The sequence below is a fragment of the Metopolophium dirhodum genome, chromosome 7, assembly GCF_019925205.1.
Source record: "Metopolophium dirhodum isolate CAU chromosome 7, ASM1992520v1, whole genome shotgun sequence".
Classification (NCBI taxonomy): Eukaryota; Metazoa; Arthropoda; class Insecta; order Hemiptera; family Aphididae; genus Metopolophium; species Metopolophium dirhodum.
Window position 1 is genome coordinate 31,863,570 of NC_083566.1, and position 25,565 is coordinate 31,889,134.

At 35.6% G+C, this 25,565-nt stretch overlaps 1 protein-coding gene across 3 annotated transcripts in view; it reads right to left on the reverse strand.

The window, feature by feature from the left end:
- Positions 1-6,469: 6,469 nt before the first annotated feature.
- The window catches only part of LOC132949281 (serine/arginine repetitive matrix protein 2), a 145,146-nt gene continuing 126,050 nt past the window's right edge, over positions 6,470-25,565 (reverse strand). For all 3 annotated transcript variants that reach the window (XM_061020087.1, XM_061020085.1, XM_061020086.1), the window contains 6 exons: positions 19,832-20,809; positions 18,598-18,770; positions 16,294-18,394; positions 10,552-10,718; positions 9,529-9,743; positions 6,470-7,818 (listed from right to left, as the gene is read on the reverse strand). In XM_061020087.1, the coding sequence (XP_060876070.1) occupies positions 7,175-7,818; positions 9,529-9,743; positions 10,552-10,718; positions 16,294-18,394; positions 18,598-18,770; positions 19,832-20,809 (4,278 nt within the window). In that variant the 3' untranslated portion in view covers positions 6,470-7,174. The remainder of the gene's footprint in view (positions 7,819-9,528; positions 9,744-10,551; positions 10,719-16,293; positions 18,395-18,597; positions 18,771-19,831; positions 20,810-25,565) is intronic.

Genomic DNA, 25,565 nt, shown 5'->3' on the forward strand with positions numbered 1-25,565 from the left:
ATACTGTCAACTAGGCTGCCTCTTTCTATTATTTCATTACTTAATTTTGTCTTGTATTTTTAATTTTGATTGAAAAACACAATATTTTTCCTTATTTGTTTAACGAGGCCATAATGTTAAAAACGAAGATCTGAGCGAGTGTATTATAACGAACAATTTATTTTCTAACTTTTGTTTCAGTTAAGTATTTAGTAATAATGTTTTTTTTTTTTTGAACATATTTTTATTTACTTCAATCACAAAATCACAATTCATTACTTTGCCATCATTCTCATATTTTAAAACTAAATTTATTAATGTATCTCTCTAACATAACAGCAAATGTTTATTTTATTTACTTATTTCATTTTGAATTGCCCCACAAATAAAAATAAATATTTTAGGAAAATCACAAAAAACAACTTGTGTATAATATTTAATGTACAAATATAAATTGTCTAAATATAATTGAAGTAACTATTAAAGTTTATTTAAATTTTAAGTCGTAGTGAAAATATTTTGATTGATATTTTATGTTTGTCAATACGCTGAATGTTATTTGTACGTTAATTGTACAATTTTACTTTCATAATTTTAATATATTATAGATTTTTATTTAATTGATATATATCAATATAAGATACATTAATACAAAATGTATAATTTTACGTTTGTTTTGAAAGAACAAAAAAAATAATTTATAAGTGCTAGTGTTGTATAAAATCATATAATTAATTATTAAGATTTGTCAGTTATACTTTTAGATTATAAATATTTTATTTGTAAGTAGGAGGTATATAGATATATATATATATATAATTTATTTCAAACTTTTGTTGGTCTTTATTTTCATACGAATGTGATCATCTCCAGACTTGTACAAAATTACAAAAACATGGAAATTAATTTTACTCGTGGGCTTAAGAGATTTTCAATTTGAGAACTAAATAAATAAATTATGCATAAACCATCGGTGGGCTGGACAACATAAAAGTATAAAACGCCGAAACTTGGTTGTTCGAACCCCGGAGCCCCATTCCTTGGGTTGCTTATAATTATAACAGGCTCACACAACTACAAGAAAAATATGGAAAGGAACAGTGGCATGATTAAGGGGGGGGGGGTTGGAAAGCCCCCCCTCTATTCAAAATTCCTGAGTGCTGATTAATTTGAAACTTTTTTTTTATTACGACTAGTTTATGCTGCCTAAACCTCACCAGATTTGGTATACGATTCAATCCATTTTCTAAGTGATGGTAATTTTTACTTGGAAATTTCGACATGGTGAAGTCAAAAATACAAACAATATTATATTTGTTTTAAAATGGACGATATAAAGTATGAACACGCTTTTATAATACGTTGACTATAATTGCAAATTGTATTAGTCTAGGAGCTACTGATGGTTTGACCTAACCCATTTTAGCTTCTTTCAAATTTTTATAGCTAATAAAATCGGGGCTGCTGAATACGATAGAAAATCGGATGATTAGTTGAGTGTCTCAGAGGGGAGGGTATCTCCAAAATTGGAACAAAAATTTAGCTCATCAGCCACCAACGCCAAATTATTAGAAATTATGTTGGGGGGGGGGGGGTTGGGGTGGGTGGGTGACTCCAAAGTTCAACAAATTGTCAGCAACATTTTGTATAGTAAGCATGCCTCGATTTTTGAGATCAGCATCTTTTCTGATAGAAAAGTGAACCTAGTTGCTATAGTACTTTTGGGAGGTCAAAATTGAAAATGCCAAGAAGTTTTAGAAAACGTAGAGAAAAACAAAACAAAAGTGATAATTTTTACGCAAAATCGATTTTTTTTTTTTTGTGTTTCTCAAACCGTAGACCATTGAAATTTTTATCAAATATTTATATTAACATTTCACATAAATGGTACTATTTTCGATAAAACCTTTTTTCGTAGTAAAAAAGCTTGAAAATTGAATACAAGATTCCTTATAAATTTCATAAATACGAGTTCAAAAAAATCCGAAATACATAGGCACAATTTTTTTTTTATATGCAATTGAAGTTAATTTTGACAAAATGTAATTTCTTATAAAAATAGGAACATACTATACATACATGGGTATACATTTTGTGCAAAATCTGTTAATTAGAGTTTAGTTATAACTTATAAGTTATAATATTGAGAGGGAATGGAATGAGACATTTTCATTATCTATTTTTAATTTTTATTCTTACGCAATATGTACGTCTGCCATCGATCGCGTAATATATGTGATTTAAAGGAGTGTTTCTGGTTTCTCAACATTTTCCATATCGCAAGTTCGCCACCACCAAAATATATTAAAAACAAAATCTGTCACCTTACGACCCCCCCTTATAAAAAAAAAACTTTCTAAACATTCTCTGCAAATATCTAATTTATACTTTTTACTTTATTATTCATAGTTTATAGTGTATTTTATAATTATAATATAAAGTAAAAACTAAATTTTTCATTTTAGATTCTGAGTGAAGCGATGAATGTATTGATTTTACAATGTTGTGTGTTTTTTTTTTTATTTTTTTTTGTGTCTGTCATCAGTCATCACCTTTTAGGACAGTAAAAGTGCTTGGATTTTCTTCAACAGTAACTTTTCTGATAGGAAAGTGAATCTAGTTGGTACTTTGGGGGGTAAGTAGCCAGTAGATTTCAAAAGTGACGTGAAAAACAAAAGAAAAATTAAGGAAAAATGGGAATTTTCGAGAAAATTGATTTTGGTTTTTGGTGCAACTCTAAAACAAATGACCGTAGGTACATGGAATTTTGACTGAATGTTTATATTAGCATTTTCTATACACCATAACATTTTCCAAATATTTTGAGCTGTTTACGGAAATTTTCAGTTTCCATTTTTTTTAGTTTTTTTTCTATAAATATCAATAAAATTTTATTTGTTGGGTAAAAAAGCTTGAAAATTTAATAGAAGGCTCCTATAGGTAATTGTTTCAAAGGCAGATGAAAAAAATTATTTTGTAGTTAAAAATTTATAAAATGTTCAACTTTTATAGCTAAGGATTGAAAATTGAAAACAAGGCTCCACGTAAATAGGTTATATATAAATTACTTTATTCACATTAATATTATCAAATATACTTGGTAATATCATAGGCTGACTGACTTTTCGCTCAGAATCGTTTTTCTTATACAATGATATTATATCATTGAATTCAAATTTAACACCATCCATTACAGTGACCCACTTGTAACCTACTGTACAGCAGAGCGACATCTACTTACCCACCTTTTTATCATTATGGTTATGTATTAATGTAATATAAAAAGGTTGTTTTTCTACATCATAGTTTATTTATTTTAAAAAAAATTCTAATTCTACCGTGAATCTCAAAATCTTTGTTTGAGGACCTCTTTAAAATTCGAATTTTGAAAACTCCTTTCTTATAGTGGGTCGTCACATTATAAAACGAAACTACAGACCGAATTTCATACATAGCTTGCTGTCCCGGATATGCGATTATACGAATCAGTCAGTCAGCGACAGGACCCGTTCTTTTATATAAACCATTAAGTATTGGAATATAAGTTGGTTTCTGAAATTTCCCGAAATTAATAATTTTGTTACAAGTTAATCGGGAGAAAAATAATAACTTAGTTGGAATAAATAATTTATAAGTTTGTTATTTTTTATTTAAAATAATTACGTTGTTTAATTTTTACAGACAACTGTGACTTACAACCAAAATGTTTGGCGCAGATTGATTAGTTAAATTGAATACGAAGGCGACGGTTGTGGTAAATAAGTAAATTGTGTTTGGCAGCTTTCTACGACTTTACCTAAACTACCGCAGCGGCTCCGCCAAGACCAATAGACCATATAATTTTACCACCACCGATGTAATATGTGAGGATCGTAAAGGCGTTTTAAACCATGCATTGTAAGTAGTATAATATGATAATTTATCAGGCGACTATCAGCTATTATCATAAAATAACATTCAATAATATCACTATATTCATTAATAATTATAATACAGTAAGTATTACAACCTACATGTATTCTAGTCGGCAGTCACAAGACGTGTTAGGAAACATCGGGATTTTGTCAGTGATTACAAAAGTAACTAGTTATTTTTTGTTTTTAACGCATTAGAACTTAGATTACAGATAGGTAATTTCATGCATTAGAAAGTTATTAAAACCGACCAGTTGGTAACCAGCTTTGAGTCGGGACCTTGGTAGGTACTTATAAGTTGTATAGTGTGTATAACGTATACATTATACAACACACATGACCAGAGCCGCTGAATACGTATGTATACTTTTATGTGGTGGTCCGCCCCTGTATTTTGTTAGGGTAGTCGATGGTGGGTGTCGGGTGGGTGCAAGATGGATAAATTGACATTCTAGTTTACTAATTAGGCGTGCCATTATATTATTTTTTATATACTCCGTGGTTGGTTGTGGTAACTCATTTGTCGGTTATTATAACGTTACCATAATATTACTCGAGTTCACAGTGTTAACAATTCGTGTACTGAATTACTATTTGATTTGAATTTTGCAGTGATGAATCCAACGAGGCGAGGGAGCTGGTAAAGACCAGTTCTTAGTCGATTTTCTTTAATTACATTTATTTGCTAATAAGCAAGTTATCTTTAGTTTAATACCCAGACTAATGTAAGAATTTTTCAACAACTATGCAGGCTTAGGAATAGGTATATTCAACAGCAGTGGGTAGGAGGTAAGAGTAACAAATAAAAGCAATAAATCCTATGAGTATCTATATAGTTTAGTAATCGAGCAGACCTTCTCTTCTCCCTCCATACAAATTAAGCTCAGGATTCATCGGTCATCACACCATGATATTGCATCATCCTTGAAGTTTTTACATCTTAGTTGATAAACTTTAACTTTGAATACTTTTACACAATACAGATCAATTTTAAAGATTGTAATTTTAACGATTTTCAAGTCATATTTTTCTTTGGATCGCATTGTTTTCAGTATTTTATGTAAATCGTTGTTCGTGTTAGTTCATTGAAACGACCTTATCCGGGGTCTCTGTCAGCGTCTTTTCACTGGGGAGGGGGTAGATATTTCTAGTACACGGCGACCACCTTTTCTAAGGGCACGTCCAGTCGTAGCGACGTACATTTGGACATTTCACTATAGCCCCCCCCCCAAAAAAAAAATTGTTAAATTGTTGGTGAAATGTATGTGACGTAGCGGCTTTTGATCGTGCGGAAAATATGTGTGTTGCGGCATTTGTTTTTCGATTATAATGATTTAAGAAACGTATAAAAATCAGTACTGTTGCGCCACGGGGCCTTGCCGTAAATACGTCCACACACACACGCGGAACAAGCCGAGTGAAACAAGCTGTGCGGTTTTCCTTTTATGTAGACCGCTTACTAGTGGCCGGTCGGAAATTTTGCCGCATCCAAAAAAGCAGCAGAAAACGAATTTGTGACGTCGCTCTCATGACGCGCGGCAAATGCTGCTCCGCCTGGACGCTCCTTTAAGAAGAGAATTTTTTTACATGTGTGGACGCCCAGACAGAATTTTGTAATGGTAATATTATAATAGTATTATAATAACGTTAACTAATATTATTCGTAATCATAACGTTATAATAATATTATTAAACAAAAAAATTGCTGTCTGGGCGTCACTCCCAGTAGAGCGGGTCCGGCGGGGCAAGGCACAGCGATCAAAACGGAGAGACCATACGAAGAAGTATTTTTTGCACTGCTATTTACGTCTATTGGCTATTAATTATTACAATATAATATAATCACGTTACACATACAAATTATCGGTCTTTATGAAATTGGTCGATTTAATTTAATGAAATGGATTATTATAACCTATTTGCAAAATACAATTGGGAACAAAATTAAATTATTTTTTATGAACTTCGAATGTATCACATCATTGCATAATTTGTTCATTCTGAACTTCTGGAGTTAAAGTTAAAATTCAAACCAAATGATTAGTTCAATTGTTCAAACACAGTTCGAATCTGGTTTTAAGAAATTTTCCCTATACCTTGTTATACACATTGCACACAGATGTGATACATATTATTTAAAATCAAATTACCAGTCAAAAATAAGTCTAAATTATTAGAGTAAACAAAAAGACTATTGTTTGGCAAACTATACTTACACTAGTCAACAAGGATAAAGACCCATAATGCAATAGATTGGTATAGAAATACAAATATTAGAAACAGAAAAGTTTTTTATTTATAAACTATGTACAACTGATGTTTTTTTAATTAATTTATATATTATTAAAATTACTTAATTATAACTATAAACATGAATATATGATTTAGAAAATTATATATAGAGATTTTGTTTTTTTTTTAAATAACATACAAAATTGAATATTTATAATTGTGTATTAACACTCGCACAAACATTTTATGTTTATTATATTTAACTATTTTAGGCATAATTTTGTTTTGTAGATAATTAAACACACCAAAATAAAGTATAGAACACCTATCTAAAAAACATCACAATACACCAAAAAAAGAATGTTTATTACGATAAAAATATGTTTTATTAAATTGTATACATTAGAAACAAAATGAGCTAAGAATTGTAATATTAAAAGCGAATATGTCGCGTTTTAAATTCATTTAAATTGCTTAAAAAGATATAATAAAATAATAATGATAGTAAATCATAGTAATAATAAAATAATTGAATAATAAAATTGCACATAATATACATATTAGCACATGAAAAAAAAATACCAAACAAAACAGCTGTTAAAAAAAAAAAGTAAATATAATATATTTATACATAATAATATCAAACATCAATTAAAAACTTAATGTGAACATTAACAAAGAGGTATACCAAAATCATTTAAAATAACATAATGAAAACTTTTTAAATAATACTAAACACGTCCGATGGTTCGGATAATGTGTCCAATTTTAAAAACTAACCAACCAAAACATAAATTGTCAACCTTTTTTAAATTGTTCAAAATGCATCATAAGAAATAAAAAAAAAAAACATTTGGGTAACTTATTTAAGTACAAAAAGAAATGTTGCTTGAACATAAAGTTGAAAAATATGTCAAATGGCAATCCCTAAATTTAGTAGTAAAAAAAAAAAAAAAAAAATAATAAAAACAACATAACACGGTAACTCGTCCTGTGTGCGCACGGCCGCCTTACTGATGATGATGCTGACGACGACAATGACGACGACGTCAACTCACTGTGTACACGTCCACGCCCAACAGCTGTTTGAGTTTGCGGTCGTAACGGACCATGAGTATTTGTTCGCCACCGGATGTCGATGAAGTGGAGGAGGAGACGGGGGAGGTAGTAGTAGTAGCGGCGGCGGCGGCGGTGGAGACTGTGGTCGTGGAGGAAGTGGATATGGAGGTGGATGCCGATGTGGACGACGCGGTGGAAGAGGCTTCCTTCGTGGCTACAGAGTCGTCGTCGTCTTTGTCTTTGGACGGACGTTCGGCGGCACTGGACTTGTTGGCTGCGCCGGTGGCCGGAACCGCGACTGGTTGTCGGCCCAACGATTTCCGGAGCACCGCGCGCTCGTTGAACCGGTCCGCCGGCACGGCCGTCACGGCGTTCTCGTCGTCCAACAGTTTGGCGAGCGCTTCGGCCGTCTTCACGGACAGCGCCGTCGACACGTCCGCGAACAGCACCCAATCGTCGTCGTCGACGCCGGCGGCCTTGCGGTCGTCAGCGCCTCCGTCGGAGGGCAGCTTGTAAACGTCCGGTAGCGATTGGTCGGCGAACTCGAACTCGAACGACGGGCCGTCGTCGGTCGGCGCCGGCGATGGGGCAGGCGGCAGACTCCACAGCAGCCGGTCTACGTCCTCGGGTTCACCTATAAAACGCAAGCCAACAGGCACTCGATTAGATAAACGCTATATGTGACCGCGGTTAGGGTAAAGGTTACAGGGTGAAGATGGACGAGAGGCTCTATAGGCGGGTATATAGACTCAAAAAAATATGATTCAAGAGGACAGAGCCAAACAAAAAAATATATTGTCAATTTTTAACTTATTCTCTAATATTAAAAACACAAAATTAGTTAAAATTTGCTCCGTTGTAAGACTGAGATAAAACATGCGGATCTGGAGTCCTTTCAAAAAGTAAGTCTCCAAATAAATCTACAGGAAAATACCTCACAACAGTGTACGTAAGTTTTTCTTTCCTCGTCCCAATAAGGTTCTGCCAATAGTCAGGAAACCGATATGTATACAATACACACGGATATTTTTATAACGCGACTACGTAAGACACTATAATAATATTATCTTATAAGTCATAAAGAGTATAAATTTTTAATCATACTCGATCAACTTTTATATTTTTAAAGAAAACCCGCGATTGCCTTTATAATTCTAAGTACTTATAAAGTACTACATTAAAAAAAAAAACTCAAATTAATAACTGTTTACTGAAGATATTTTTTTCTATCATATTAGTTGTTTAGGATTTATTTTTACCATTTATTTCATTTCATAATGCACCGGAAGTAGTATATTTCTCTGAAAACGTCGTGAACTGTATAAATAAATAATAAATACGTAATATTGAAACCGTCGCTTTAAGTTAGTTGAGCGGAGTAGTGGAGCAGATAGGAGATGCCATCTCCGCACCACCTATTTATATTATATAAGCTTTATATGTTTATCAATTTATTTTAAATAATATAAATAATAATATTATATAATATGACTCACTGTTCAATATTAAGAAATCAATATTTCTAAAAAATTATCTTTCAGAATATGAAATTAAAAATTAAAACTGTATAAGACAAACAATATTTTTTTAAATATAAAAATGTAAATATTTAAATAACCGTTCATTGTTCAAACACATCACTTTATTTTTTTTTTATGGATTGATTTGTCTACGACGACCGGAGAACAGCTTTTAATTAACGGGACACACTCAGTATAGAACATTAGACTTAAGAGGAATCGAGCTTAAATTATTTAAAACTCTGACAAGCACCTATATATAGTGTGCAATGTGTTAAATGGAGGTACAATCTCTGCGTAAATGTAGAAATTGAAACAACCGTCGCACACTAATACCTTTCCTGTCCTATAGAAGCGTATAATGAGAACACACACACACACACACACACAAAGTTTATGACATACGTCTATCGCACGTGGAACGTCATAACAATACAAATATCTCGTAGTTCTATCATAAATATAGTTGGAAAGTATTTTTTGAGATAAAACACTGTACGACAAATTTTTGTGAATTTTATCGATAATCGATCGGAAAATTATTTTCTCACACAAACAGGATTCTTTTGTTTTCGTCCACATTTGGGTCTACGCCAGTGGCGCATTCGGGGGGGAGGGGGTAGAGGAGCCATGCCTATACATATTATGTGGATAATATTTATATTACCTATAGGTGTGTATAATTATATTGGTCGTTTAAAGTTTTGCCCGTTTATATTTATACGGAATATATAGGCCATGACTATGGAGTAAGTAGGTTGGGTTATTGAAATATTGATGGGCCGACCGTGGTTAGGTCAGGTTATGTACTATAAAATACTTACGGGTCAGTGTGGAGTCATCGAAATTCCACACGGACGCGCTGCCGTAGCCTTGAACGTCGTTGACATGATGTTCCAGTAGCATTCTGGTCTGCATGTCTGTGGCCAAAGACAGTGGCGACTGTCCCGAGTACGTGGCCAAATGCGGGTCGGCTCCATAACTGAGCAACAGACGCACCAGGTGCACGTCGCCGTTTTCTACAGCTTCGTGTAGGGGCCTGGAAAAAAAAATGATAAGTTTAGAAATAACTGACACATTATGAGTGTTGACCCTAACCTTAAACAGAAAGGGAGGGGAGGAGAGTAGCATATACATACACCATCTCAACAGTTTCACTATAAGCAATATATGCCAATATGCATATTGTATAATGTTATAGGTGGGAATATTATATAATTAATTTAATAATCGATAAAACCGTACTATAACGAATTAAAATGCGGTTTGAGTTTGGCTTTTTAACAAAAGTAATTGAACGATTGCAATAAAAGTTCAAATTAATAAAGTATAAGTAGGTAATATTATAGTGCATGAAGTATACTACATAAGTATAAAATACCTAGTGCGAATATGTGCTAAATATTTATTAATACATTTTTTTGACTTGTTGATAAATTATTTTAGTAATTAACATTTATGAGTGTTTATACCTATAGTGTAAATAAAGTATTTGTTTCGTGAAATATATAATTGGACAGGGGAGGAGGGTTAATTGGTATGGTTTATCATACCGAGGAGATAGTCGTCCCACCACCAAAAGGGTTAAATCGATTTTAGAACATTTTTCGTTTTGCGTGCAGCACATATTATGACTAGTAGGTACCTTTATAGTTACTTACAGAGGTACCTCTAATATAGGTATGCCTAGGTACTAGTAGGTATGCCCGGTGTACTAATATACTTACAATGATACACTGTTAACAAAACTATATTGTGTATTATATACCGTCGACAGCAAAATATACTTTATTAATGATTGTAAATGTAAATGTCATGTATAGGTAATATATTATAGGTATACTGACCGTATGCCTCCTTGAGCGCTGGCGCTGACATCTGCCCCGAACAGGAGCAACAACTTGGCGATGTGATAATGGCCCTGCGAACACGCTTCGTGCAGCGGCGTGTAGCCCGCGTTGTCGGCCACCGATGGGGCGTACTCGAGTTTTTCCATGCAATAACCCACGACATCCTTTGAACAGAACACAGACGAAAAATATTAAGACCCGTCGTCGTAAGGCACACCGTCAATCGAATCCGAGCGGCAAAATCGGTCGATTAGTATAAATAATAATAATAATAATAGGTAACAATTTCGAGTAAACGTATATTTATAAGCACCCTCCCCCCCCTTCCCCCGAGCGTGTAGTGTGTCTAGAAAGTTTGTAAACGCTATCGTTACATATATTATAATATTATATATCTCGCACGGTTCGTACGTAATAATATAACAAGTTTCTAAACTTTCTAGACGCACGCCGCATACACGCGCGCGCGTTTATTTCGGAGTTTTTCTTACTTACTTACGTCTTCTTAAATCTATAACGACGTTGTACGACTTATACCTAATAACAACAATAACTGTATAATACAATGCGGTCCGCGATTGCGATGTATTTTACGTATACGTACGTTATATTATATCGAAGTATATCTCTACACCACCCCGTTTACGGCCGCGAGGAGGCGTCAATGCATAATAATAATATAATGTATTATTATTATATTATGAGAGCCGATCGATCGTTTGTCGGGTATACTATCAAATGCGTAATAATATCATAATGGCACGCGCCATGAAAAATAATAATAATAAAATGCATACACACGATTTTTATAAGCACGTAATATACTGGTTATAGACTATAGTTGAGCACACACATTTGGGGTATCGCAGAGTAAACATTGGCTGCTCTATATTTTACCCATCATGGAATATGTACCATATTGGAATACCTAAATTTAACGCTGCAGGATTGATGCTATATAGTAACCCAAAGTTGAAGTAATTGGCGACCGGTGTAGTAAAATAAATAGTACATTTCGTACAAAGCATATCGAGTGTTGGAGTCGTAATTGATCATTAAATTACGTGCATTTCAATGTTGGTGTTGTGTAAAAAAGTAGCATCCCGCGACCACTGCAGTTATAAAATGGAAGAGGAAACGAAGTTCACGAGCGTAGCGAAGAGCTTTACACTATTTATGGAAAGGCTTTTAGCGAAGTTATTTTGTATTCCGTGTAAAAATCAGACGCCATTGCCACCACCGCGTTTTACCGTCACTTCGGCGGCCGGTGGTGGTGGAAAAATTTGGCAGAGCTATATTATAAAGCTGAATGCCCCCCCCCGCCCCCTCCCAACGAGTTTAATTTAATCCACGCACGTTTAGAGTTTATTTCTGGTAGTGTTTTTCCCGTGATCGAGATATTATAATAGTACGCCGTGTGGTAACAACTAACAAGTACATAATGATGACGGACGGGAATATACGTCGGAGGACCTATACCTTGCTCAAGAGGCCAAATATATTTAGTCATTCGGAAAAAAATTCCACCGAGTTGACAACACACACACTGTTGCGATCAATATTATGGTAATGTTATATATTGTGATATCATAATCATTGCAACCAGAACGAGATATGATATATAAATATATACTACACGCGCCACGATCGTTTCTAGACGTATTGATATTTTTTTTATCGTGAACAGTGCTCGTCGCGCACCACCGCCGCCACTGACGATCGCAGTGAAACGCGTCATACATAATATATAATAATAATAATAATAATAATATTATATCGGAAAAGTTGTGGTGAGCTCGTCCCAAGGGCAGACACGCGAGCGAGATGCGCGTATGCATCGTCATATATATATATATCATTATTGTATTCGTCGTGTTTTATTATAAAAGCGTGTCGCGCGAAAATCGTTTCTGGACGAGTGGGCGGCAGGGGTGGGAGAGAGGTTTGCACCATCACACGAGGTCGTGAATGCACACGTCACCGGTGGAACTATATCGAACTTTGCTAAACGTCGAGTGTGTGTGTGTGTGTGTGTGTGTGGGTTTTCGTCTCTCGGCGGTTTTTTTATTCCGCTAAACTAATTATTTTAATGAAAAAAATTAAAATTGAAAATCGAGTAAAAATACAAGCATTCCGTGTACCCACAGAGTAAATAGTAATTCGCCAAGCGTGCCCAGTACTCACTAATTTAATTCATTGACATTTTTGCGATTTAAGCGTTTCGAATACTTAGTATTTTTTTATACCATTTTAAACGTACCTATACCTATCTAAATCAAAATTGTAGTCAGTATAGTTTCTAAGTTATTAAAACGTACATTGTACCTACTAATGAATGGTTCTTAAATGGTTTTACAAAAATAGAAAATACATGTTAGGTATATTTTATGTACTCTGATTTTCAAATCAACATTATAGCCCTCGTATATATACAAACCTCTTAAAGCCTTAGTACACAAAGTAAGATAATCCAAAAGTTATACCCATTGGAATTTCGATTAAAATATGACCACAATTATTTCAAAAGTCGTTTGTTTCACAATTTCCAGGGAAAAAAAGGGGGTTGATGATCCTCGTTTGAAAAAAACGAGTTGCATGTTAAAATACAAGTTGGTATTGTCGCAGCAGGATACTCTTAAAAATATCCTAGTAGTTGAAAATCAGAATTTGAATGAATAAATTATTTGCGGAAAAATAGGGGTGAACATGGTCGGTGGATCACCCTGTATATTATGTTATTTACGAGAGATATATTGCGTCGCAGCCATTCCACAGCGCGCGCGGTATACGAGTAAATAATAAATTATATTATTATATTGGCGAACGCGTTGGCGGTGAGGAGTGGAGAGCGGTTACAACCGTATATAATAACGGTATCTGCTCCTCCTCCTCCTACTACTACCACTGCAATCTATACATATATAATATAATAATATAATATAATGCGCGTGCTTCGGAGACTGTTACGTCGAGTGTCGTTCGCGGCTTCGGTTTTTCTCTCACTTTTTTTTTTTTTTTTTTGTTTACACGCGATGTAAATAATGCGAATAACTTGCGCGGCGCACACGGTAGTAATATAATGCAATTTAATTAAGCGCATCAAGTTCTAAACAATGTTATCGAAAAATTTATTGCGGTCCGCAAGCTACAATATTATTATGTTAGTATTTCAGCACGGCGTTGCTATACATAAATATAGCCAATAACAGTATATATTGTCGAGAAAACGTTGGTTGATTCGCCAACACGAATGATATGATATTATATTTTGATCTCGTGTAGACCACGACTATCATAAAGGTCTGACTAATAATACGCGTGATAACAATATTATCAATTTTTTGGTACGAGATGAAATTATTTATATCGATGAAAAACAAAATTCTCGTGGGAAAGTGAAATTGATATTTTAAATCATTTTTTTTTTTTTTTCAGCAATAGATAAATACAATGTAGATTGTAGGTACTGAGATACTATGCGTGCGATGTGGGTAAATTATTTGGTCTATATTATTATTATATTATTATACTTAAATATATATTCAAATTTTTTGAAACTCATCGGTTAAAAAAATATTTTTTATACTTAATAAATCAAATCTAGTTGATTAAATTGTGATAACGTCTTATATAGCTATGTAATTGTTACTAATATCGTAACGATATTCATTAAATTAAAATAATCATATATTTTGATATCTATTATTTTATCGATTACGAGTACATATAAGACTCGATACATTCTGTAAACAATAGTCGGATATTTGTTTAAAACTATCAACATTAATTATGTTTTATATATATACACGTATATTATGTGCTCATATTAATATAAATTGTAATGATTGACATCATGTCTGATCCACTTGATATTTGATGGATGATTTTGAGATAGTTGAAAGTTTTTTGAACTTTAATGTGCTATTGAGGACGTATTAAATAATTTTAGGTTGAGATTTTAAGATGACGACTTATCAGGTTATGTTGGGTAAAGGCGACTAAGTCCTCAGCTTCCTGATTTGAACTTACGTCTTACAGAATTTAAGTTGGTACGAAAAGTTTTGTGCGTGGTTGTTAAAATAGTTGTTATAGACATTTCTCCGTGCACCACAGCCGTACCTACGTAGAGAAATAACTAGGTAGGTACAGTTTTTGTTTATATACCGGCATTACTACTTTCTAATATTTGAGCGTATAGATCGCACGAACAAACGGTCTGTGTTTTCACTATTCACGAGTTCCTACAGCTGTGACAACAACTACTATACAATCGGCGATGGAACGCTGCAAAAACGTTTTGGAAAATGTAGTGCACTGTAACTTGTATGTATACCAGCACCGTCGACGGTCAACGCTATACGATACTTCGAACGGTAAACCGCCATACCTATATGATATATTATATTATTATTATAGACTTGCGGTATCGTATAACCACACCACCACCCGACCGCTGCGGAAAAACGAAAAGAAAATCACGTGAACATATTAAGCTGCGCCGGACGGGACGAGGAAGAATTGTTGGACGATAAATCATCGTTGTTGCGGTCGACGACGACGACGACGACGACGACGACGTGATCGATTCGTTTCGATTCTCCCCCTCCCCCCTCCCCACCGATCATGCGAACCCGCAAATCGGACATAAATCACATACAATAATACAATATGTAGGTATATACATAATAATAACGATAGAACACGACCAATATACAGCGGTGGCGTTCCGACCGAGTGCATAATATTATTATTATTATTGTTGGTGTTGTTATAATAATATCATCATCGCGTTACGTTATATTTTACGAACGAATGCACACACTATACATACCCCGTTGTATTTATATTCGCGTATTATATTATTATAGTATGATTATCCTTATTTTTCCGCTATATTCGGTGGGTCGCCGCACTAGCGACGCGTTTCTCGCCCGACCGATGCGCAGTACAATAATTTGAAATCGACCTCTTCCTCTCACACCCGCCCACCAAGTAAGCCCGGCGCTCAAAACGATAATAACATACACACACACACACATTCCAAAACTAATTTAAACATTAAACGCGGAACGCGATAGATAATAACTCCTATCTGCGCCCAGCCGGACGTACGTCATAACAATAATATTTCGGATGCGGACAACAAATTTGATGAGCGGGAGGGGGGAGGGAATAAGTACAGAGAGCGGGGCACATTAAACGTATGCCGAACAATTTTATCGCGAAAAAACGGTGAGCAGTCGCTTGTTTTTAGGGGTGAGGAGCGGGCGTGTGTCACGAGATTGAATTTGTGCGTCACTGGTTCTACCAACAAAAATACAGTGGAATCTCGATAAGTAGAAATTCAAGAGAAATTAATTTTTTTCGACTAGTCGAGGTTTCCAACTTACCAAGGTTATGTTAGCTTAGGTTAGATTAAGGTTTTTGACTTATTGCGGTTCGACTTCTCGAGGTTCCACTGTACCCATAAATAATTTTTAATTTCGAATATTTCTTCAGCATATTTTTTTTTATGTGAATTTGTGCGCTATTTGATCTACTTGTAATTAAAATTATAGGGGTTGGATGTAAAAAATCAAAAATAACTTGGAGAAATATGTGAAAGTATATACGAGCGTTGAATAATTTCCGAAATTAAATACAATTAAGAGACGTCCCGGTGCCAATACCTTCTTGCCCCCCTCCCCCCCCCCCCCCACCTTAACATAGACTGTGATAAACAAATTTTAAATAACTCACATTGACACCTAATCTGGCAGCTCGGTGGAGTACTGTCTCACCGTGTCCCTTGTTGACTATCCACCCTTTGATCTCAGCATGGATTTCAGACACGTAGCGTGGCGCGCTTGGTGGAACTGATATGGAGGCGGCGGCGGCGGGGGTCACCAAGGTAGCGGGTTTCTTGTCCGACACTGGCTCCTTCTTCTTTTTTTTCTTGATATAATCGAACCCCGACCGAAACTTTTTGCGCATCAACTTCCGTTTGAACAGCATGCGCGCCGGTGGTTTTACACCACTACCTCCAGCACCACCATCGCCTTCTTCAACAACGGCTTGCACCTCCTCCTCCTCCTCCTCCTCCTCGTCTTCATCGTCAAGGTGAGATGCGGTGACCTCTTCGCCGGTACACCCCTTTTTCATCACCTCGTCCTCACGCTGACGTCTCTTCCGCAAGTTTCGCTGCATCAACTTCTCCGCGGACACGATCTTCTCACGCTTCATTAGACGCCGTCCCTTGAACATAACATCCCGGCGCCCGAACATATGGCCAACCAACCGTTTCGGCTTGTTTTTGCCAGTTAATGCACCAAGTCCGACCGCTTGTAACGACTGGCACGCCGCCAACTTGGCTGCTTTGGACTCCTTGGCCGGCTTTGAATGCGGTGGAATGTTCATGATGGAGGTCAACGACACCTGGTCGGCGGCTACGGCTCCGGCGGTCGGCGGTGACACTACCGATATGAGTTTGGACGGAAGGCGCAACGACCTCTTGAACTTGTAAAGTTCGTCCTTCCAGTCCTCCGTGGTCGAAACGACGGTGGCGGCATGTGCAGACTTCTCGCCAAGCGACTTTTTTCGCCGCCTCTTTGGAATGATTTTGTTTTTTGCGTTGGCCTTCTTCTTGGAGGATGTCTGTTGTGGTTCCTGCTTTGCCTGCAGTGGTCTGTTCCGAGACCTCAACCGCATCCGGATCGTTTCGTTGTCCTTCTCTTTGGCCTTCTTGACAACAGCGATCACCTGTGTGGCACCGACCGCGGCGGCAACCACTGCCGGAGCAGGGCTCGGCGATGGAGACGCGCACTTCCGCCTTCTTTTCACTGGTATCTTAACGGTCTCAAAATGTGCAAACGCGTCGTCCAATAACTCGTCAAAAGCGAACGAGTAGTCTTTCAGCGAATTCTTTCGCCTCAGTGACTGCCTGGGATTAATCTTGCCGACTACTTCGATTGCTGCGGCGGCGGCAGATCTCCTAGACGTGTTTTCAGTGTTTTTTGTCAGGTTTTCCTTTTCCACCACAACTTTTTTCCGAGTGGCTTCAGTTTTTTTACTCTCTTTCTTGTTGAAATCTTTTTTGTTACCGTGGTCCGGTTGTTGTTGATCCTTCTTGAGATCGCGTTTTTCTTCTTTTTTCAGTCCTTTCTTCTCTTCTTTTGCTACCGCTGCAAGCTCTTTCTTTTCCAATTTCGGAAGTTGTTCTTTTTTAACTGTTTCCTTGTCTTTCTTTTCTGCCTTTTTCAGTTCTTTCTTTTCTTCTTTTTTCGTTTCTTTTTTCAGTTCTTTCAATTTTAGCTCCTTTTTATGGTCTTTTTTTATTTTCTTGACTTTAGCGATCAATGGCTTAAAGAGTCGTTTTTTTCTGGGTTTTCCTTTAGCTGATTTTTCTTCGTTGTCTTCTTTGTTTTTAGTGTCGTCCACAGTCTTTTCTAGGTCTTCTAGCTTTGTTTTATTTTCTTTGTCCATATCCAAAGGTTCTGCGTCTTTCTGCGAAGTTTCTTCACAAATAACATTTCCTGAGAGAGGAGAATTTTCCAATTTCACTTCTTCAGCTGATTTTGACGTGCTTCGAACATCTGATGATTTATTGTCTTTATCGGTTTCAGTAATGGGTCCGATTTTTATTCGTTTTGTGTACTTTCTCTTGGGGGGTTGTGGTTGCAATTCTTTTGCCGATTTCCTTTTAACTGGCGTTTTGACTTTTTTCTTTTCTTGGGTTTCGGCCAACTGCACCACAAACGAATTGCACGTGTTCGTCCAGAAGTCCTCGTCGTCCTCATCTTTCTCGGGTTCTTCCTTAGTTAACAAACTCAGATCTGCTTCTTTGATGGGCGACGGTTCTCGTCTATAATAACAATTTTAAACGTAATTTTAATAAATGTAATATAAATACTAATAAGTAATTGTATACAAAGTTTCAGTAATCAGACGGTTGTACATTATAAACATACTCGGGAAGTACTCGAAATATGATCAACGACGTCACAAATGAAACACAAAATTATAGACGTGGCAAATAATGTAAATATGTATTATATAAGACCTTACTTGATATCGAGCTTGAGATCTATAACTTCTTCAGTTTGTGTGAGCGGAGTAGGTTCTTGTTTTGCTTGAGGTGCGCCGTTATTGGATGGCAAAAATGGGTGAGGTGATATGGCAGTTGCAGCAGCCATTGGGCTGCTCATCCTGGTGCCACTAGACGATTCTTCAGCAGATATCTACAGACGAAAAAAAAAAGAAAAACCACATAAAATACGATAGTAAGTAATTGAACAAGCACATGGCGATTAACAGTCGTAATAAAAAATAATAAAATATAAAAGTTGACAGTAAAATGGAAATGTTGAGACACAAAGATTTTTAATGTTTTATTTGGTCAATCGAGAACTTAATATTTATATCGTAACAATAATGAACGTCTTGACGCAATTCGATTCTAACACGAAAAATTATTTATAAATTATTATAAATTTATCAAAGTTTGTTGACACAACTATATTATTACAGTACGCAATGGTAATAGTAGATAGAAGCATAGTTTAGCATAGTTTCTTATAATGAATGTTGGCGGCATCTTAACATATTCGTTATCCCGAATATAATGTCAATTTCTTGGAACTCAAATTAAAAATTAAATTTTATTTCGATCTCAATAAATGGAAGTCAGATTGTGAGATTTTTTGATATGTCAATCTCTATTATACAGTTTATCGATAAGACACTTATTAATTAAATTAGTCCGTTATTGCATTATGATAAAACGGCTATGACGCATACCACAAAAAGCAGTTTTATTTAGCGTGATTCAAAACGATTTGCTTAAGGATATTTTATAAATTAATTGTAATGACGGTCACACAAATGACAAAACTAAAATATTTCCACAGTATACAATTATACTATTTATTTAGCTGAATAAGATAGAAGAGGGATAAAATTTAACTCTGGTGACATTTGTTTTTTTACGATAAAATAATAGTAACACATGATAAACAAATTGTGCTACGCATTATTGTGTAACAGTTGTAAGATCTACAAATAAATGTTGTCAGTATCATCGATTTAAAATAAAATGTCGATATCTAGAAGATCTATTATTAATTGTTATATTATGTACGAATTTAATTTGAATTGATTTACGCGGGTTACACGTTGTTTTCAATATTTCATAAATTACATTTTTTGTATTAGATCAGGGTACCTACAACAAATCGCAAGTTAAACCAACGGAAAATATTAAGACAATTAATATTATAGAACAAGATCAAAGGAGGCGTACCTGTTTCCTCTCGGCTTTGGTCCGGATCCTCGGAGCGTTGCAGTACGCCCTGTCCATGTAGTAGTCGATTTTCTTGGGGAACGGCGTGACGGCCGTGCGCTCGGCCATGTAATAGTCGGTTTTCTTGAGAGGCGTGGTCGAAGGTTCCTTCCGGATGGGCGTCGAAAACACCATAGCCGGCGTGGACGGCGCCTCGGCGATCTGCGGCCGGCTGCTCTGGTCGCGCGCCTCGATGTTCTGCTTGAGTATCTCTAACACGCGCTTGTCGGCCTGCGCGGGACCTTGTTGAGGCGGCGGCGGCGGTGGCGGTGGAGGCTGCTGCTGCTGCTGCATCGCGGTTGGAGGAATCGGATGGTGCAGGTGCTGCGGGAGCTGTTGATACTGGTGCAGCGGATGGGGATGATGTTTCTTGGACGAAGTGTAAGAGTTGAACTTCTGTTCGATCTGCCTGTCGATGGCCGCCCGCCAAGCTTCGTCGGCCGACGACAGCGGCGGCACTTGATGGTTGTTGTCGTGGGGGTGGTGGTGTGAGCGCACTATCGGCGGCAGTGGAGTCGTCGGGGCGGCTGCCACCGACGGTAACGGTTGCTGCGGTGAAGACTGCACTACGACCACGGTCGGCGGCGGCGGCGGCGGTAGCGGCGTTGGCGGTGGAAGGGAAAACGATATCTGAGGAGCGAACTGATGGTGATGGTTGTAGGCGGTGGTGGCAGCGTTGTTGTGCTGTTGGTGCTGCTGGCCGCCGACGACGACAACTGCGCTTTGCGGGGGTGCCGTTGTGGCCGTACCCGGTAGAGACCTGTGGAAGTCCGGTTTGAAGTTCACTTTGGGTATGTCGTGCCCGAATGGATTCAACCGGTCGTCGGTCGAGTCGGCCGACCGACACACGGTCTTCACAGACAGGTCCAACGGAGACTCGCGTTTCGTAGTCTCGAATCGCAGCTTGGCCGTTTTGTTTTCTTGGCCCGATTTCACCGGCTGTGAAAAGAAAAAGGAAGGGACATTATTATAAATGTTTCTATACGAGATAATCCGTAGTATTCCGTCGTATTCCGACTATAATATTATACAATAATTTGGAATTAATTTTGTTTGACAGTATAGTGACCTAAGTATATTTTCCATACGAATCCCCACAACATTATAATATATTTTAGCAGTAAAAAAAATGAAAAGTATTTATATTTTTTTTATCTACTTCATATGTTATTTTGATACAATTTTTTTAATCGTTAAAATACATATTTCGTATATATTGTGTTACGTGGTTTTACGCCTTTTACCATGGATAATGTAAAAAACCATATTATCTATATTCTGATTAGCATGACAAAAATTATAATTTTCACATTAACAGAATATACATATTAATATATTATTTTACATGTTTTATTCATATTTCATATTACACATTATCAGGGGCCCATATATTTGTACAAGATTATAATTATTAATTTATGACTTTTTTCAAGAATATTTATTTTCGCCTTTAGGTATAGGTAATAGGTATATTACTGAATCTTTCAACAGTCAAATAAATTATATGGCAACGTGGCAGGCAAATTCATTCTCAATCGTATTCTTTTTTGGGGTTTTTTTGGGTCAGCGCCCAGCGGTAAGTTCTTTGTTAATTTTAAGTGTTCCCAATCGTTCGGCCAAAAAGGTAAATCGTTCTCAATCATTCGATAGCCGAATACTATGGTATGGACTATGGTGGAATACTATTGTATAGATGTAAACTATTTAATGTGCACTAGCAGCAAAAGGTAAAAAAGAAAGTAAGCCCATTTTCATATTATGACTATCGTCTATCGCAGTGTGTGTATTCGAATAACTACGGGAAAATGTATAAAGGTACATAAGTACTACACGTGTGCCTATTATTATTTATTACAATGACTGCAGATGAGTAATTTCAAATAAAATCAAAGTTCAACAAAAGATTAGTACGGTATAGACCGATAAGGAATACAAAGTTTTGACGTTAAAATATACAAACCGTATAACGGCTACTCAAACATCCTTGGCACAATTCCATTAAATGTTACGTGTTATGTGGTTTATTGAGACTAATCGCGATATCGAAAAGTTTGATTGCATGTAAAATTTTGAACTGATGTCACAGCAGTATTAAAAAGCTAACAAATTGAATGCAACACCTCCTCCGACTAGTTACATGCATTAGTATTGTGATTAATACCAAACAAAACTTTGTTCATAAATTAACAAACGTTATTGAATAATTTTTGTTTGAAGCAATTATCCAAAATACCGGGGTTTTTTTTTTTTTTAATAACGGGATGTATCAAGGGAATTCACCAAATATATATTTACCGGGTACCCATCACTAATCGTCGCCGTCATCCAAAAAGTGAAAATTATTATGATTTTATTTTGAAATTTGTATAAGTGTATAACATCATAATTATTGTATGTCTATAAGCCACTCAAAAGTTTCTAACGTACAAAAAGTGAAAAAAAAAACAAAAATTATGATAATTTTCCCTTAATCGCTTTTTACACGACGGCGACGATATAATATTTGTAGTGTGTACAGTGTACCTACACTTCAACACTTCTACCTTTAGGGCCATATATTAAAGCGGTTGAGCCGCAGAAATTATCCCTAAAATGATAATATTTTAAATTTAGTAATCCTGGTGTCTTTAATACGTATAAGGTTGTTTATAAAATATCTGTACAAAATTGATTTAGATGCTGATTGAGCAGATATAGCTGCTTGATTTAGTTGTGCGGTATACAATAGTTATATAGCCATATAGGTACCCATATACATTACAAGTGAATAGATTATATAATATGCCCATATATATTTTATTATTATTAATTCGACCAGTCTACAATATATTATGCACCTATTGAAATAAAACATTTTTGGGTGAAACAAAAGATAATATTATTAGTCGTTTACTAATATTATAATACTGATCCAGCGAACTATACGTACAACAATATTAACGAACCGAATTAATTCGAAATAGTGGTGGAAGGGCTGGGTGGAAATGTACGTGGTTATACAACAATTTTATAACTGTCTAAAACAGAACCTAAAAGGGTATAGTAATATAATATATAGTATAAAATAATTTATAATTTAACGTGAAAAAAAAATGTATTAATAATATATTATGCTTCATACGTGTATACTGTATGAGTGAGTTAATTTTACCGCATCAAAAAGGATACCCGAATATAGTACGCTATAGTCTAATTGAATATTATTATTATTATTATTAGTATTATTATGCAACCTTTGAAAACCGTCGAGAAACTGAACGGGGAGCGAGTATAGTCGCCTTTTGAACGTAGTCGTTATAATTATAAATGTATAACGCCATTTACATAATATAATACTATAATAATATTTTACCGATATAATATTATATAAATAACAGCATGGCGTGTTTTTGATCAACAAACGCCACGTCCTCAGACGCTTGCCACATAAAATAGTATAATATGTACTACACACAAATACACAATAGGTGCCATAAATAAACATTAAACACGTGATAAATTTGTCGTTTACCATATGTGGGGTTTCTCATCGATTTTGGTGTCAAAAAAATTGACGAAACGTACTTTTGTATTTTAACAGAGGTGACGGTGGCGAGCGAGCACTCATTCAAACGACCAAAGTCTATACGCCGTAATTATTGTGCGGTCTGCGTTTAGCGCGTGGCGGGAATACAATTTTTTTTTCTCGCCTCATTCAAGGTGAGATGTATAAGAAAAATTCTCGATAGATGAACTTCGACCTAATCTCAAATTACGACATCGATTAATATTAGTATACCAGCTCATTCATTGTTTCCACGCGCGGTTGACCTAGTACACTTCGTCGTCGGTCGGTCCTTGGACCAACCCCGCGTCCGCGTGTGAGCAAATATGAAACAGGTGCAATAATGGTACATCCGAAAATAAGACAAAATATCAAATACCAAACTATAATTTAATGGTTGTAAAATATTAAAACAGTGAAACAGTGAAGAATAAAACAGTGTTTACATTTCGTAGAACACTACACGGAAAATATTTACACTGCGAAAAATCCACGACTATAAGAAAAACAATTGTTCTTAAATGTTTAAACGTTTTTACGGTTTCTGCATTAGTGAGTATATAAATGCACACGTCAGTAATTCACAATGTACTTGTGTTAAAATCAAAAAAAAAAAAAAATCAAATAAGTGCAAAATATATTTATTATTGATTTTCGAAAATCATTTAAAAATCGTTTTTAATATAAAAAAATATACAGGCATTCCTGCCAGGATGCTTATAATATTATAAACATAATAAGCCGGCGCTTTCGGTTGGAAATAAATCAAACATGAAAACACCACGGCGGGAAAATAAATATACATATTATATAGGCTCATAATATAAGTACTGGCTAAACGTGCATATAGAACGACAGCTACAATAAACTACAGACAGCTACAATATACATTATTATCGAGAGATGGTATTTTGAGCCAATTTTACTACTTGTAAATATTGCGCTACACCAATTACACATTTAAGTGTGTACAAAAGTGCCGCACGCTAAAAGAAAGCCGCTACGTCTGGACGCGTCTTTATAACATCCGAATTTGAACTTAAAATATCTATAAATACTTACAAATGTAAGACATAGCAAAAACTGTTTTGCGCGGGAAAGAACAGAGAAGGCTATACAGTCATAATTAAGGAACGAAATTTTCAACACACAAAAAGGAAAACTTTGGCTCTGCAATACCTTTTTATTTTTTTTTTTTGATATCAGAACAACAAATAAAGTTAATAAAGTTTGAAAAACACAAACGATAATGGATTTTGAAATATTAAATATATTTTTTGTATACAAAAGTACTGTAGTCTTCTTGGTTATTTCCCGCTCAAAACAGTTTTTGCTATGTTGTACATTTGTAAGACGGAGACAACACATTCGGGTGTGGCGTCCTCTTAAATAAGTCGAAAAACGAGTCAATTTTGAATACGGACCACACGATGATAGTGGAATAGTATCTTTATTTCAAATAGTAAACCCCATACCAGCGTTATACGCGTAGTATACACTATACAATACCTACATCTCTATTTGTTTTATATTATCTAAATAGTAGTGGCGACGATCATGGTCATAATATAATGTGAACAATTGACATGCAATGTAAAATAAATAGTTTGAATGTAAATATTTAAATACTTTAAATGTATCAATTATTATTAATTATTATACGTTCGTAAATAAGTGTCTACTTTCCTGCGAAAGTATTACACCTATATTCCCATTAAACGGGATATGACATTATGATAATATTATACGTATGAAAAAAAATATTATTAAAACAAGCAAGACGGAAGAGGCGTATTATTATTGGAGGTGTGCGAACTATATCCTTGGCGAAGAAGAAGAATGCGGTGAATACGTTTCCGATGTGCACACATAATAATAATAATAATAATAAGACGCGTGTACGATAACAAACTATATATACACGGGCGGAGTGTCGTTATGAATGGCAATCGTTATTTTATTAAACATATTATTTTAAACGCTATTTCCGAAAGCCAAGAGGACGATAATATTTAAGTACAATAAAATATATCCGACGACGAGCACGCACGTACATCATGAACACGTATTATAGGTATACTGATTTAGCGCAACATAAAATACGCGTGCAACTGGATCCGGATGACCGTTAATTTTTTTTCCCGGACCGCC